The 16,215-nt window shown below is 32.6% G+C and overlaps 1 protein-coding gene across 1 annotated transcript; it reads right to left on the bottom strand.

The window, feature by feature from the left end:
• Window positions 1–2,718: 2,718 nt before the first annotated feature.
• On the bottom strand, window positions 2,719–14,806 carry LOC112024408 (probable LRR receptor-like serine/threonine-protein kinase At1g56130). Its single transcript, XM_065768365.1, has 11 exons — window positions 14,709–14,806; window positions 9,971–10,039; window positions 9,035–9,096; window positions 7,476–7,858; window positions 7,115–7,310; window positions 6,866–7,024; window positions 6,359–6,477; window positions 6,057–6,267; window positions 3,673–3,904; window positions 3,285–3,435; window positions 2,719–3,164 (listed from the first exon to the last, which is right to left on the bottom strand). Exons 1-11 carry the CDS (start codon window positions 14,780–14,782, stop codon window positions 2,793–2,795), a joined length of 2,028 nt encoding a protein of 675 aa, XP_065624437.1. The 5' UTR covers window positions 14,783–14,806; the 3' UTR covers window positions 2,719–2,792.
• Between the last annotated feature and the right edge of the window lie 1,409 nt (window positions 14,807–16,215).

Genomic DNA, 16,215 nt, shown 5'->3' with positions numbered 1-16,215 from the left:
ATGAATCAGCTTTTCTTTACTTGTTTCTTGAATCAATCTTCATGCCTTTAAGGATACCACTTGATATGAGATATGATTGAGCAACATACCTTTTGATACATTAAACCCAACTTAGATCTATTCAATTACAAGTAAAGTGCATTTTGTCAAAGGATTAGCCAATTACATAGAAAATATGACCCTAACACTACACGGTAAATATCCAATTTGGGACTTACGGATTCCACCAATTTAAACCATCTTTAGTTGTGAACTTTAGCCATCAATTTTTTATTCACTCCTAACACATTTTTATGGTGGATTCCGTAATAATATTTATTTTATTTTGACATACTGTGGATTGACATCTCATATTGTTGTGAAAATGTTGAAAGATTTTATTATGTCCCTATAAGCACTCAAACAAAATAGGTCCCTTATGCAAGAAAAAGACATTGCTTTGCCATTGAAGGGGGGAAAAAAATTAAAATGGCACTCCTTTCCTCGAGCTTCAGGCTTTAGTTTTTCCAATTTTAGTTTAGAGTAATGTTAGTATCAACATGTTGTGATATTGATATCATATGTGCTTAAGCTCAACTCTTGGGGAGGGTAGATTGAAATGTGGTTTCTATAGCCATAAGTGACCCTAATAAATTTCAACAAATAAAAACCCAAGCTTTCATTTCAATTCAATTCAATTTTAAACCAAACAACCATTTTAATTTCTAGGGCTTTCTTCTTTGGTGAATTGGAGCAACTCGGGCGGTGTCGCATTCTTCCAAAGAGGATCCAAAAATCAGAGGTCCAAAAGAAAGAGGCCCACTATTACTGCCACTACTAATGCCTCTACTTGTTAGCATTTTAACATTCCAAATGAGATTAAAACGAAATAATAATAATAATAACTTTTCTAGAAATAGTTAAAATCTTAAATTAAGTACCACATTTTAATAGATGCCTAATACCTTCCCCCACGCATAATCAAATCATTGATTTTTGTATTCTTTATTTAAAACATGATTTTATTGAAGCTTACCTTAGAGCATTAACAAATTAGCTGTTCTAAAAATATGTTATTTTAACACATCAAAAAGCTAATCTATTTTTTAGCACACCATTTTACAATACACCATATATCACATCATTTATTTTTTAGTTTAATACATTAAAATAATATATACACATATTAAAATAACGTATAAAAATTAAAAACTTCAACAATTAAAAAAAAATGCAAAATAAAAACCCATATAATACCACTACCACCACCACGACCAACCACAGCTCATACCCATCACAACCCACCACTATTACAAACCCACCCCACCAACTAAAACCAACCAAACACCACCAACAACCAAAATCAACCAACTAGCATTGACCATCTTAACCACAACTCTTAAAAATCAACCTAACCACCGCCGGCCATCATAAACACAACCACCAAAATCAACCCACAACCACCAAAATCAAACCACAGAACAACCCAAAAAAACACCGCCACAACCATGAAGAGAGAGAGAGAGAGAGAGAGAGAGAGAGAGAGATGGGTGTGGTGGAGTGAGGCAATATCAGCGGCACGGGAAAAGAGGCAAGAGGCGAGATCAGTGGTGCCGTGAAGAGGTGGAGACTAGCAAGGTCCGTAGCGTAGAGAGAGAGTGAGAAAGAGAGAGAAGAGTTAATTAAAATAAGTAAAACAATTTTTCAACATCTACCATTCTGCCGTATTGTTCTATTATTTAGAATGGTACTGTAGATGAATGCCAAATGTTTTAGAATTTGGAACATGTGTTATAGGTGTTTTTTTGTTTTTTTGGTTTTGTTTGTTTTGTGTATGTGTTTGGTGTGTCAAATGCAAAAGCCACATGATGCTAATGCTCTTAGTATTCTCACAACTTAAATTTAAGGTTAAAATTGAATATACATAAGTGACCTATCACATGATAAAAATTTGGATGATTGGTGGTAATTCTGTTCACTTTATTTACAATCCATGCACTATCAATGACCTAACACATGCAAGAAGCGCATGTAGGGAAGGTACCCACACTCTCATCACCAAATGAAAAACAGTGTCGATTCATAGTCTGGTATCCACACTATCAAGTATTACAATGCCCATTCTAAAAATTCACCTTTTCAACCAAAAGGTATGTTTCAAATTGGTACCAAATGGCCAAAGCTGATTTCTTAGTATCATTTAGTGATTTTTTTTTTTTTTTTTTTTTTTTTATATATTAAATTTTAAACTTTGAACAAGTCCTACCAAACAAGGACTTACATCAGGGAGATCTCGCCTACTTATTGGCCTACATATCTCACAGTCCTATTGAGTGAAAGTTGAGAAATGTAAGAATGTAGTGCTTCATTTTATGTTGGTTGGAGGGTCTAATCCACTTTACTCAAACAAGGCTAATTTGTGTTTCCTATGTGCATAGCTTACCAATCCCGCTATTTCTCATATTTTTGCAGCATTCATACTCCGTATGCCATTTCATCTATAGGATAAATAGTGAGAAGAAGACTGCAAATATCAAAATAAAGTTTTGATAGTAATAACTTGTGGCCAAGCATATGATTTCAAATCGATATTATGCAGCTATAACCGTATAAATTCCCAAAGAAGAAAATTTTCAATGTTGATTGAAATCATGATACAAGACAAGACAAATATCTCAGTATTTACACACATGACATCACATATTATCATTTGCAAAATGTGAAAGCCAATCAAGCATAAAGAGTTTTGAATTTGAGGTGCCTTAGATAGCAAAGGTAGCATCACTGAGTGACTGCAACAAAGACAGATGTTTTCACCTTCCATCTCCAATTATGCCACCAAACATGGTTTCAATAACATTCACAGCAGAAGGCAATGGATCATTGAGTTTGCTAAGATTAGTATTATCCTCATGATGCTTTATATCTTCTTCACTCAAAAAGCTGCTTGTAATATCTTTGAAATTCCAATCAGTTAAATAGCTCGGCTTTGATGTAACAATGCCTACCTTAATATCTCCAGCAAGCATGGCCACAACACGGGACATTGGTGGCCGCATGTTTGGTGATGCCTGTGTACACAACAAAGACACTGCTATCACTCGAGCAGCTTCATTTTCATCAAATTCTGTTAATGTGGGATCTACCAGCTTTAAACTCTGATTATTTTCATGTAGAGTCCATGCCTGGTGATTCATGACAAGGAGAGAAAATAAGAATTTTTTTTTTTTTTAAATGCAATAAATTAAGAAGTGGAAAAAGAGAGAAAAAAAGAAAAGAAAAGAAAGAAACTTCCTTTCCCATACCCATTCAAGGAGATAAATTTTTTCAGTGTCCAAGCTATTGTCTGAGTTTGGTCTCCCACTTAGGATCTCCAAAGCAACAACACCAAAACTGAAAACATCAGCCTTCTCAGTCAGGTGCCCACGCATCGCATATTCCGGTGCCAAATAGCCTCTGATCAGGTTCAATTTCCATAGATAACTTGATTATTAGTAATAGAAAAAAATTCCAATAGCATCCTCAAGTTTGTAATAGTTATTGATCATTCTTCTATTGAATCTAGTGATTATTGATTGATTGTTAGATACTTAAATAAGGATCTATATCTTACACTGTATTATGCACCTTGGTACAATATAAAACAGGCCATTAAAGACAAAATGGCTTTGAGAAAGTGGATAAGGAGTTTACATGGTCCCTGCAACTCGAGTGCTGATGTGGGTTTTAGTGTCATCATAAAGCTTTGCCAATCCAAAATCTGATATTTTCGGGCATAGCTCTCCATCAATCAAAATATTGCTAGCCTTCACATCTCGATGTACAATCCTTGGCCTTGACTCTTCATGGAGATAAGTAAGTCCTCTTGCAGTTCCCAAGCAAACACTGAAGCGAGTAGGCCAATCAAGACGCAACTTACTTTTTCCTGCATTAGTAGTAGCTCCCATCTAATTAGATTAAGAGTTATCAATCAAATGCCAAATTCTGATTCAAGAGTTATTTGAGTGCAATGATACAAAGCTTCCCATATGGATATTGTCAGAGAACATTAGAGTTTGGAAAAATCAGATTATGTCTTGGCCGGGGTAAAAAACATATTGTCATATGAGATTTGGTCTACTTCAAATTATTTGGCAGTGGTCCAAAACATAATTGACAATGCTTAATGACATAACAACATTGCCTCAGTCCCAAAACTTGGGATTGGTTATAGATCCTCCATAGATTAATCTAGATTAGGCTCATGTATTCAATTCTGTCATTCGATCTTATCTAAAATCATACTCTTTGTTGCTTCCTTAATTGACATGTTTTTTTTTTTACTACTTTGAGTAATGTTAATGAGAATATTAATCATGTTCCTTTGCATGTAACTAAACCATCTCAAGTGACTCCCTCTCATCTTTTCATCAATTTATTTTCTATTTCAAAGAAAATTTCTTCATTTCAAATATAATTTTTTCTTTGTATTTCTAGTTATTCATCTTAATATTCTCATTTAAGCTACAATAATTTTATGAACATGTTTTTTCTTAAGATCCTAACATTTAGTACCATGAATCATAGTTTGTATTAAAACAGTCTTATAAAAATTTTCCTTTAACTTAATAAATACTCTAAGATCACACAATTTTCCTAATGCGCATCTCCACTTCCTTCACCTTGCTTTCATGTATCCTATGATTCACATCATCTTCAAACTCTCCACCCTTATGAATTGTGGATCTAAGATATCAAAGGCACTAACTCTTTGGTATCTCTTGACTCTCAAGTCTTAAAACTTATGAAGTTTATTTATGTTGTTACCCAAAAAACATTCTATGCACTTCAATTTCTTTTTGATAGGTTGTACTTTACTTCAATTTTACTTAGAAGATATCCTTTACATTCTAAAACATCTCTTTAAATTTCTAATTTGACATTGACTCCACGTTTAGTTCATCCACTAAAACTATATCATTTGCAAAAGCTTAAATCAGATGATTTCATTTTGAATTGGTATGGTGAACTCATCCATAGCCAACCCAAAGAGATTTGGGTTTAATATTTATCTTTAATGCAAACCTATAAAGATAGGAAACTTATGATGTCTTTCTTTGTCCTCACAATAGTTACATCTTTTTCATATATATCCTTAATCTACTTAATATACATAAAAGTGACTCTTTTTCCCCTTAAAATCACCATCTAACCTCTTCAAATAACCTATCATATGATTTCTCTAGGTTAATAAAAACTATATGGGGATCTTTACTGACCTTTTTATATCTTTCCTTTAGACGATTAAGTAAGAAAATAGTAGGCATAAAACCAAATTGATTCTCTGATATTGTTGTTTCATGACTTAATCTGTATTCAATCACCCTCTCTCAATTTTTTTGTAACCACAAAAAGAAAAGCACTACTCACATCTGTGTTATACCCCGAAAGGGCTAGTGTAGTCACAATTGAGATTCATGATAGTTTTCACAAAACCCACAACCCAATATATGCCTTATGTGGGACTCAACACACACTTTGCTATTCAATATCAATCTAGGGCATCACAAGATCCTCCATTTAAATCCCTAATGTTCTCGTCCAAGCCCACTTTGTGGGAGCAATGTCTCTGAGCTCAACAAGAGGTTACCAATTTGGCTTTAATGTTATTTGTAACCACTTGAAAAAAAGTGCTAGCCATGTCTACTTTATATCCCAAAAAGACTAGTCTAGTCACTATTGCTCTAATACAATGTTAAATTACCTATAAGAAAAAGGTAAATTTAATCATTTAACAACATAATTTTAACACTTCCTCTCACATATGAGATTAAACTCCTTTTTGATAGGTGAGGCTCAATACGGGAGATTTTGAATGAGAGATAGAGTGGAGGAGACAAGGATCAAACTTAGGACCTCCTAAGTTGATAGCATATTAAATTACATATTCTCCCCAAAGTTTAAACTATTAGGAGATGATAGATTTACTAATTAAACTTCATAATTCTAGCAATAATTAAATATTTCTAATAATTGAATGAATGATGATTTTATGGAAAGCATGGAAGGTGTGAAATGAGTATAAAGTATGTTCCTACCAAATAGTGCCTGATCAAGGCTTCCGTTTTCAAGATATTCATAAACAAGAAGGCGCTTATCTCCCTCAATGCAGCATCCGTATAGTTTCACAAGGTTACGATGTTGCACAGCCGATATGGTAGAAATTTCAGTTACAAATTGACTCTTCCCTTGGTGAGATGCCACCGATAATTGCTTCACAGCTACAATCCTCCCATCAGATAGTGTGCCCTGTGAAATTGTAAAAATCAGTGACACGAAAAGTGAAATTCAGGGTTTTGCTGACTTAGTTTTATCATCAAACGTAATGTCAAGTGTTTACCTTGGAAACAGGTCCAAATCCTCCCTCCCCTAACTTTTTTGAGGGGTTGAAGTCGTCGGTTGCACTTCTCAGTTCAGCATAACTGAAAGTGTTTGGTCGGGGCCCTATTCCAAGAAGCTCTGCAGGTTCAAGCAAGAGAGGATCTAGTTAATTGATTAAACTCTTCATTGTTGTCATAGTTATATATTTTGAAGAATTTGATTTTTCTTTTTTTTTTTGGGGGGAGGGGGGGCAGGGGTGTTGGTATTATTGGATTTCAATTTGAAGATATTACTTATGCAGAAAATTTAAGCTGGACCCTTATTCCCTTTCATGAAAAGGATCCATATCATTATCCAAGCAATAATAGTACTGACACTTTTCTAACAACTACTCTAGGATTTAGCCTTTTCTAATATCAGAGAGTAACTTGAATTTTAGCCAAAAGTGAGTGGTACAGAGTCCATTAGTGTTTATTTCTTAGGCTGTATTTCACCAGAACCTCCACTACTGCTGTTATGTTCTTACCTTCCTCATTATAGTGTAATTTTCTCTTCATGTAGAAAACTGCAAATATGAAAAACAAGCTCACTACTCCAACAGGGACTGCAATTCCTACAATCAAACCCAACCTGCTTTTCTTTCCTCGATTGCTTGGTGGAATCCCAGGAACATTAGATACAAAATCTGAGTAATTATTTATCAGTAGTAATAAGCAGAAAATAATCATATCAAAAACATCACAAATCAATTCATAGATCATATCATATACATTACCTGAAACAACATGAATGGCTGAAATTAGTGGCCCATAATAACCGTATACAGGTATGCAACAAGTGCCCTTGCCAGCCCAAAATAGATGAATTTCAAGATAATTCTCTGACACATTAGCCCTAAAAATCTTCCGAATTGCTCTCTCCACCCCACCTGCCTCCTTTGATATGTCAAAGTCCTTCAATTCTAGACTACCCTAGAAAAGAAATTATAGGAGAATGTTATAATTATTATTGAATGAACTAAAATGGAACTCTATGCAAATAAATAGAAATTGTATTATAGAAACTCTACAGGAGGAGGTAATGATCTTTAGTTAAAGAATGGAGTACACTTTTTCTCTACAGCAATCTAGAGTTACCTGAATGTAGATATCAAATACGCGCCTCCCTAGACTCTTCCAAGTTTGAGAGCTTCGATCATCAAAACCAGTTTCAGCAAAAAACAAGCTGACATTATAAAGACCATTATCAAGACCAAGGCCATAGTATCTAAGTGATCCTGGGGACATCCTTGAAGTTTGGTAAAGTTCTGGGGTGTTAGTTGCAATGACTTGTGCCAAAGTGTGTTGAACATAAATTTGATCATTTCTCTCTGCAAACAACCCCACATTGCTGACTGCCCATTTTTCTGTATTAGTTACATAATACCATGCTGCACCAAAGGATGATGAGTTTTCAGCCTCGTACACTATACCCTCAGCAGGCATCTCTGGGCCGCCACACTTGATTGAAAATTTTGCATCTGTAGAATCCTTATGATTGCACATGTCATGATAGAAAATTAAAACTTAAAAAATAAAAGATTCACACTGAAGCTTTTAGATTATGTAAACTCAACCAATTTCACTTACTAATTTTTTCCCAAAAGAAGCTAATACAAATTTCTGTTCAGAAGAAATATATTCAGGTTGATTTTGGCTTGGAAGAGTGTGATTATATAAGTTACATGTCAATGCAATATATTTTACCTTTCATTTCCAAGTATAATTGAAGTTCATAAAGTAGGCATCATACATTAATCATTCAGGTTATCAGGGTAAAATTAATAGTTGCAGAAAGCAACAACTCTCTCTCTCTCTCTCTCTGTCTCTCTCTCTCTCTTCTAATACACACAAGCGTGTATAAAATAAGAGGGTATTGCTTCTGTCCATCCTAAAGTTGTGTCTATAAAAGATGAAGGCTCAAGCTGGTAGCAAAGTTCATGCATACTTCTTTTGTCAATAACCATCCAAATTTTAGATTATTTAATCTCAAAAAGAGCTGTAATGAGAACAGCTCAGAGCTGCCACAAAGCCAAATTTCAGTATGACTTTCTTGTAACTTTTTTGATATCTATAGAATTAACATTTATAATTTGCCTTCTTACTTCAAGTTTCTCATTGTGAAAAGAACACAAATGTGTTTCATCCCCTTTATGATTTTATTTATGATATAAAGGAAGTATCAATAGAAAAATAATACCTGAGATGCAGCACAGTTTTCCTTAACTTGATATTAAATTAAATCATAAATAACTAAAGAGATAAAGCAAACTACCCTATCAAGATTAACAGGTCTGACCCACTTTCTGCTATAATAATGTCAGGTTTTGTAAAAATTCGGCCATTCAACAGATCAAAGGAAACTCTTAAAAGGGGAAGGATGAATTAGATTATTCTTTCCTTTTTCAAAAAAATGGACGTAATTTTTTAGCTTATACAGGAAATACCGTTCATTGTTCAAATATTGTTTGGCTACACAACACTCAAGAAAATTGGAAGATATCTAATTTTTTATGGTTGTAGATTAATTTGATACAGTTTGATTTGAATCTATATATGATCCCACCATCCTATGGGAAAATACTGGGGCCCCATCCATCATGATAGGTTGTGCCCTATCATATCCCATAACAAAGTATAAGAAAGAAATAACTTACAAAGTGGAGAATTTCTATTGCATGGGAAATTTCTCTGGAGGCAATTCAGTCCTGGCATAACACTGCAAACACAGGGAATAACTAATGCTTGTCTGAATTAACAAATTTCATGAAAGAATTCATTCAACTAAAGATGTGAAATGGTGATCACTTTCTTTCTCATGCCTACTTTTGGACTTCTTTGTTAAAAGAGCATGAGAGGAGGAACCACAGCTCACCTTACGTTTGATTTGTCAAATATGAAGTTGTTTGCCACCAAATTCCTACATAATTTTATCCAATGATCCTTCGTCAATATCACAACTGATACTTATTAGAGATGATCTATAGGAAAATAAATTAAAACATTGGTACAGCAGATATTTACAAATGAGCATTGGCTCTTGAAGCCACCATTGTTCAAAAATCAGTAGTTAACACCCACTGAGTTATAGTGAAGAGCATTGTTAGGGTTTTCATTAAATAAGGGAAAACGGTTAACCAAGTAATAGAAGAGGCATAAAGATTTATTAGAGTTTGACATGACCTTAAAATAAAAAATAAAAAGAAAAGAATTATGCAGGATGGGCTATACCTAATATAGTTTCCACCATCTTTGTCAACCTAGTTAACATGATGTTTCTTTTTTATTTTCTTTTCTTATTTTTAAAATGGAGCATTAGAAATTTTCTTTTGAGGTAGCTAATCATCATTTCCAAAAGCTCTAGTATAGCTAGATAGACATCCATAGAATGAAAGAAATCAAGTTCAAGTTTCTAACTAGTATTAATTAATATTCTTTAAATTAATATGGCTGGAATAAATTAATTACATGCATGTGGCATATAATAAAATAAATCAGTTAGGTTTATGTCAATAGCACTTGGTGTTCATACCTAGGTGTTAAATTCAGAAAAAGATATGAAAGAAAAGAGTACTATCACTTGAGATACATACAGTTGTAAGTTTGAGGATGCAGTTACCCATGAGGGAAATCCTCCAGACAGATGATTGTAGGACAAATCTCTGAATGCAAAGGAATGTGAAAAGTATTGAGCAGACACATAATGCACCCCCAAAAAAAAAAAAAAAAAAAAAAAAAAAAAAAAAAAAAACCTCAATATAACAAATCTACCAAGCAACTAGACTGCTTTATCAATTTGTCACATGCTAAATGCAAAACATTCTGATTTGGACACGCTTTATTGCATGAAATTTAGAAGATACCATACAAAGAAGAAAGGCTTCTTCTTCTTCTCTTTTTTGCCCCTTGATCAATTTAATTTAAGAATTATGCAAACTTGAAATGATAATAACAGAAATTACTTAATTAATTAATATTTTTGGTATATTTAACATATTTTAAGGGTAGTTAGGCAATAAAAATAAAGAAAGAAAAGAAAGTAGAATTCTAGAATATGACAATACTATTATTTAAGCAAAAAAAGAAGGGGTGTTTCCCCATTTATAGGGAAAGGTAACTTTCTCCATTGTTAAGGTTAGATTCACCCAAGTCCATGTGTGGGCTTAGGCCCATCGTACTATTCTATTCCTAGTGTAATTTTTCTACTAGTCCCTAAGCTTAGCAGTTGTATGGATCCTAACTAGTGAAGGAAGAATTGGAGTGGGTAATTAGAGGTAGTCGTGGACTCCCAAGAGAAGGTAGAGAGAGTTTAGAGAGAACTAGTTTATCATCTATATATTACTAAAAGCTGAAGCGTAGCGTTTAATGCTGCTGCTCTCACGTTGCGCCACATCAGCTGCCATGTCATTCTTTTTTTTCTTTTCTTTTTTAAAATATAATTTTTCGATAATTTTAAAATGGTTTTTACAAATTTCAGTCCTATAAATGCAGCCCACTACTTATTTATTTATTTCCATTATCACCCTATAATAAATCTGTATAATTAATCCAGTCCACTTTTTATTTATTTAGTTCCACTATCAAGTCCAACTCAAAATCTTTTCAGTTCAACTTTAGGGTTTTGTGTGAGCCTTTTTAGCTTAAAGGGGATTTTTTTTTTTCAATTTTCCTATAATTGCTTTTAACATTTATTTTTTTAATATTTACACTTCTCCAACCTTTCTCTCTCCCTTATCATTTCATCTCCCCACTACTTCTTCATTCTTTCTCCCTCCTTTACCTTTTCATCTCCCCACTACCCTCTACTTTAATATCATTCTTCCTCTTTCTCTTCATCTTCCTTTATTTTTGTCTCTTCTTATTCACACCCTCTTACTATAAATTTATCACTATCTCTTCTATTCTATGCATAGTTTTTCCTCACCAAAAAAAAAAAAAAAAAAAAAAAAAAAAGTTCTCTCTCTCTCTCTCTCACACAATTTTTTGGTGGATTTTTTATTTTTCTTGCATCTCTTATTTAGATTGATTTTTTATATTCTTTAAAACTCTACTTTGGATTAATGTGATTTAATTTTTTTTTTTTTAATTGTTATTGTTGTTGTTGTTTTTTTTCCTCTTTAATTGTTAAATGTTATCCTATTGCGTTATAAGGAATTAAACATAGCATAAAAAATATTATTCTACTACATAGCATGATTTGGATAATTTGGTTTTTATTCTATTACATAGCATGATTTTTTATAGTGCTCAATTTAGACGTTAAACTATGAGACTGTACTAATTTTTGTTTATTTTTTAATTCTTTGTGGCGGACAAAGTACTCTTAATAGTTGTATTAGAAGTACTCTATAATGTCATTTATTTAGAGAAAATCAAACGTTTTGCTTAGCCAAATGAAAATAATCAAATGGGTGACAAATTTTAGCTTTTGAAATTTTATTTTAATTACTATTATTATTGTATAACAATGTATATATAGAAATTTAATTCTTAGATTTTGCTAATAATTGTTTATTTGATAACCTTAATTACAATTTTTGCAAAGAAAATAACCTTAATAGATTATCAGCAACAAAGTTTTTTCCTAATTGGTCTAATTAATCATTGTTAAGTTTTACTAATCTTTTAGTTATGTTTTTCAGTGTTTTGGATTGTAGACAGAAAAAATAAGGCTTGAGAAAGTTTGTTTAAAACTAAAAGAATAATTTTAAAATTTTATATTTCTTTTAATGATTCACAAAATGTTATAAATAACTTTTATTAAAAATGAATTTTTATGTTAACTTGCCTTCTGAATTTCTGAGAAAAATTGTATTGTTTTCATTTTGGAACGACAAAATTTATATTTATGATTTATGATTGTTCCTATATTACATTTATGATTATTCCTATAATAAATAAAAATATGATTATGAAATACATTCATCCTTATTAAATTAGTTTAAATTGTAAAAAAAAAAATTAATAAAACCACCATAAAAATAATTATCACGCGCAACGCGCAAGTTTGCTGTTAGTTCACATATTGAGCAAGTACAAATACATGATTCTATATATACCCGAGATCTTCATATTTTTTAAGCAAGATTATCTCTAAATAACTTCTAATTAATGAACCAATTGTAACAAATTGCTCTAACAACTACCTTAATGTAATTCAATCTTTAGCTTCCTACTTGCCTATTTCCCTCACACATCATGATTCTCACACATAATTCCTACACATGATGCTACTTTCACACGCTTACACACATAATTTTGGCTGTTGACTTGCTTGCACACGACATATGGGTTGGGGTTGCGTGGCATGCATAGCACAAGGCCCTTACTAGGCTCCCAAGATATCACTCCCTTTGAAAAGCACCTTGCCCACAAGGTGAGGGAATTGGAGCTGCAAGGTATGGAATAACTCTCATGTAACATAATCTGCATGAGTGCCTTGAGTTGACAAGCACCTCTATAGCAACCTCGTTGCCCAGCTCAGTCACTGTTCTTTGTAAGATTTCTTCAGGTTCAAGAGAGAGATCCCCCTCTTTGTTAACTTGTGTTAGGACATATGTAATTTGATTTTAGGAACTAATGTCAAATTAGAATTTGTTAATCTTTTGACAAAGCGCACTTTACTTATAATTGGGAAGATCTAGGATATGTTTAATGCTTCAAGGAATAAGATTTCAAGATCAAGTGTTAAAGCCATGCAAATTTGTCCAAGAAACAAGTGAGGAAGTGCTGGATAGCTCGACAGCTAATATCTATCGAGGTTTAAAAGCTGCTGAAGCCTGATGCTCAACAACTAGCTCAATAGATACCTTATCTGTCGAGGTTTATGAAATTCAATTTTTCAGAGCTAATTTCAATCCAATCCATGTGTACATATTTAGGTTTTTTTTTTCTCACAACCCTAAACATATATAAAGATTATTTTTAGGGCTGTCAAAAGGCGTGCAAGTGTGAAGCAAAGTTGTGTTCATGTAAATTGTGACCAGAGACAGAATTTGCCCTAATTCATCTTTCTCTTGAAGAAGCTACTGTGTTTGTACACCTAAGGGTTTTGTGACCAAGGAGTTTCGTGATCTTCATCATGTGATGAACTGAAGAATTTTGCAGCCAACATCTTTATTAAATTGGTGAGTAAGTCACAGACTGAGATCTGCGCATCGAATTGGTTAGTCACATATTGGGAGTCGTGCATTAAAAAGGAAAGATTGTCACTACAGAACAAGTCCAATTGGATATTAGGGTAAGGTTTTAACTATAGGTTAGTATAAGGTACTGGAATTCCGTTACTTGTAACCGCTTGTTGTCACCTGGTGGGGTTTTTGCCATGTAAGTTTTCCCCATTCATAAACAAATCACCGTGTCAATTTAATTTTCACTGCATTTAGTTAATTGGTGATTTGTTTGTGCTACCATGCTATTGCATGTTAATTGAATTAATTAATTAACTTGATTAAATTAATTGATTAATTCATCACAATGGGTCAATACATTCTTATTTTATCAACTTGAGGATATGTTGACAAAGGAGTGGTATGTTTTCCCAATTTTGGCCTGAGATAGATACTTGAAAGACTAGACGGATCTAAAATTCAGAGGAATCCTTTGAACGATCTAAATGGAACAAAGTATATCGGTGACAACTTCAAATGGCTTTGAAGTCCCAAATATTTTTGTCTGTAAGGGAGTCTCAAGAACACCCAATCATCCACTGAGTATTCTTAACTAATTTTGTGTTTGTCAACTTGTATAGTCATTCTTTCTTGGGTAGCTACAAGATTGTTTTTGAGGATAGACAAGATCTGCTCCCATGTCTTCAACTGTCTATAGTTTGCTAGTACTAAGTATGTAGTCTATGAGCCAAGGGGGTGGAAATTGGAAACCCGTACAAGGCTTCAAAGGGAGTCTTGATGGTGGTTTGAAAATTGTTGTTATTCCAAAATTCTGCCAAGGGCAACCTATCTGATTACTTTTTAGGCTTGTAACAAGTATAGGATCTCAAGTAATGCTACTCTACCTAGTTGACCATTTCAGTTAGCCATCTTTCCAAGGATGAATATTGTTAAAAGATACTAAAATACTCACTCACACACACAATCACACATAGATTTGCTTGAAATGAAAAAGATACACATACCCAAGAGATTCACTTGAAACATAAAAAAATAAAAAAGAATAATGTTAAAGCATACTGAAAAACTAGAAAGGTTTACATTAAATATTTAAGATGACATTATTATAATCTCATTGAAACCTAAGTATAATGTTAAATCATACTGAAAGGGAAAACATTAAGAGATTAAGATGACGTATTATTATGTTATGAGAACTTACACATTCAGAAGTTCTTCACTCTTTAGGTTAGGAAGTGTTCCAGAGAGACTATTGTTTCCAAGAAACCTAACCATTTTGATAGAATGTAAGAGAAAGCAAAGGAGAATTAAGAGGGGGGGGGGGGGGGGCAATTATGGATAAAACGTAAATCCACGATGATAACAATAATTAGTTTACATAAACTCTAATAAATTATTATTATTGTTTAGTTATTAGTGTTATTTGTCTTTAAGAAGTTACACATACTAATTTTTGAGTTTTTTAATATATTTATATTTATATTTTTTTACTTAATTTAATAATAATAATAATAAATTTGTCTTACCATGGTTCAACCCGATCTATTTGGGTTGGATTGAGTTGGGTTGAATTTATGTGATGGTTGAGTTGAATTTTTTTGATCCACTATAATGGGTTGGGTCAAAAAATTCCTTTAACCTGACCCAATCTGACTTATGCACACCTAATTGTAATAAACCAAATCTGTATAGAGTTGGCTCAATATGAAATTGCAGTAAAGCAAGCACATCACATGGGGTTTAATTTAAACGTTGGGAAAGCCAAATCTGTCCATTTTTATTCCTAGCTTTGTATGAGATATTAAGAGATTTTAGCAAGGACTCACTCATACAGAGAAGCTCGTAGTACATGTTTACCTGCACCGACATATATTAACACACTTTAGTTCTCTCTCTTCTCTCCTCTATTACTGTTTCTACTTCCTAGCATGAAGTTTTGTAAGGATGATGAATTGTTTTCACTTCAAAATAAAACTTGCAGTTTTTAAGACATCAATTTTTTTGTTTTTTCAAAATATAATTACGTTTGCACTAATAAATTGATGAATAAGTTCAACCAAACACACTAATTACATTATATTTTCTTAATCTTTATTTTATTTTACTTCATATGTGTATCTTAACCAAGAAACAGGGCATCTCCATGAGATGTGCTAGAGATTGATAGTTTTAATTTGATTGATATATTTTGGCGAACTTGATATCACATCATAAATTTTTTGTTACTTTAATTGCATCAACTTTTTTCTTTTCTCAAAACCTCCGTGCAAAATATATCAATTTATATGTTATGACTATGGTTTTAAAAACCGATACCGTGAAAATACTAGAATAGAGAGCGTTTATCAGTTTTGTGGTCCAACCGGGTTCGACCAATGATCGAACTAATGATATCATAAATAATAAATAAATAATTATTAATTATAAAAATAAATAAATAATTTTATAACTAGTCATTTTAACTAAAAAATTTAATAATAGTAAAACATTAAATATTAACTTACCAACTTTTGGACACCACTTAACAAAATTCAACCAAAAAAATAAAAACCATAAAAAGGTAAATTGTAATAATTACCAAACATTTTTAGTTATTTTTTAATTTGTCAAATAACCAAAAGAAAGTCACCAATAGGTAACAATATATTTACCCACATGATACTTTTTTCCCACCTATCCTACACTCACACGTCTATATCACACCCACC

Source organism: Quercus suber, unplaced genomic scaffold (assembly GCF_002906115.3).
Source record: "Quercus suber isolate HL8 unplaced genomic scaffold, Cork oak 2.0 scaffold_925, whole genome shotgun sequence".
NCBI classification, from domain to species: Eukaryota; Viridiplantae; Streptophyta; class Magnoliopsida; order Fagales; family Fagaceae; genus Quercus; species Quercus suber.
The sequence above is the reverse complement of the archived record's forward strand: the minus strand, read 5'-3'. Positions and strand labels throughout refer to the sequence as shown.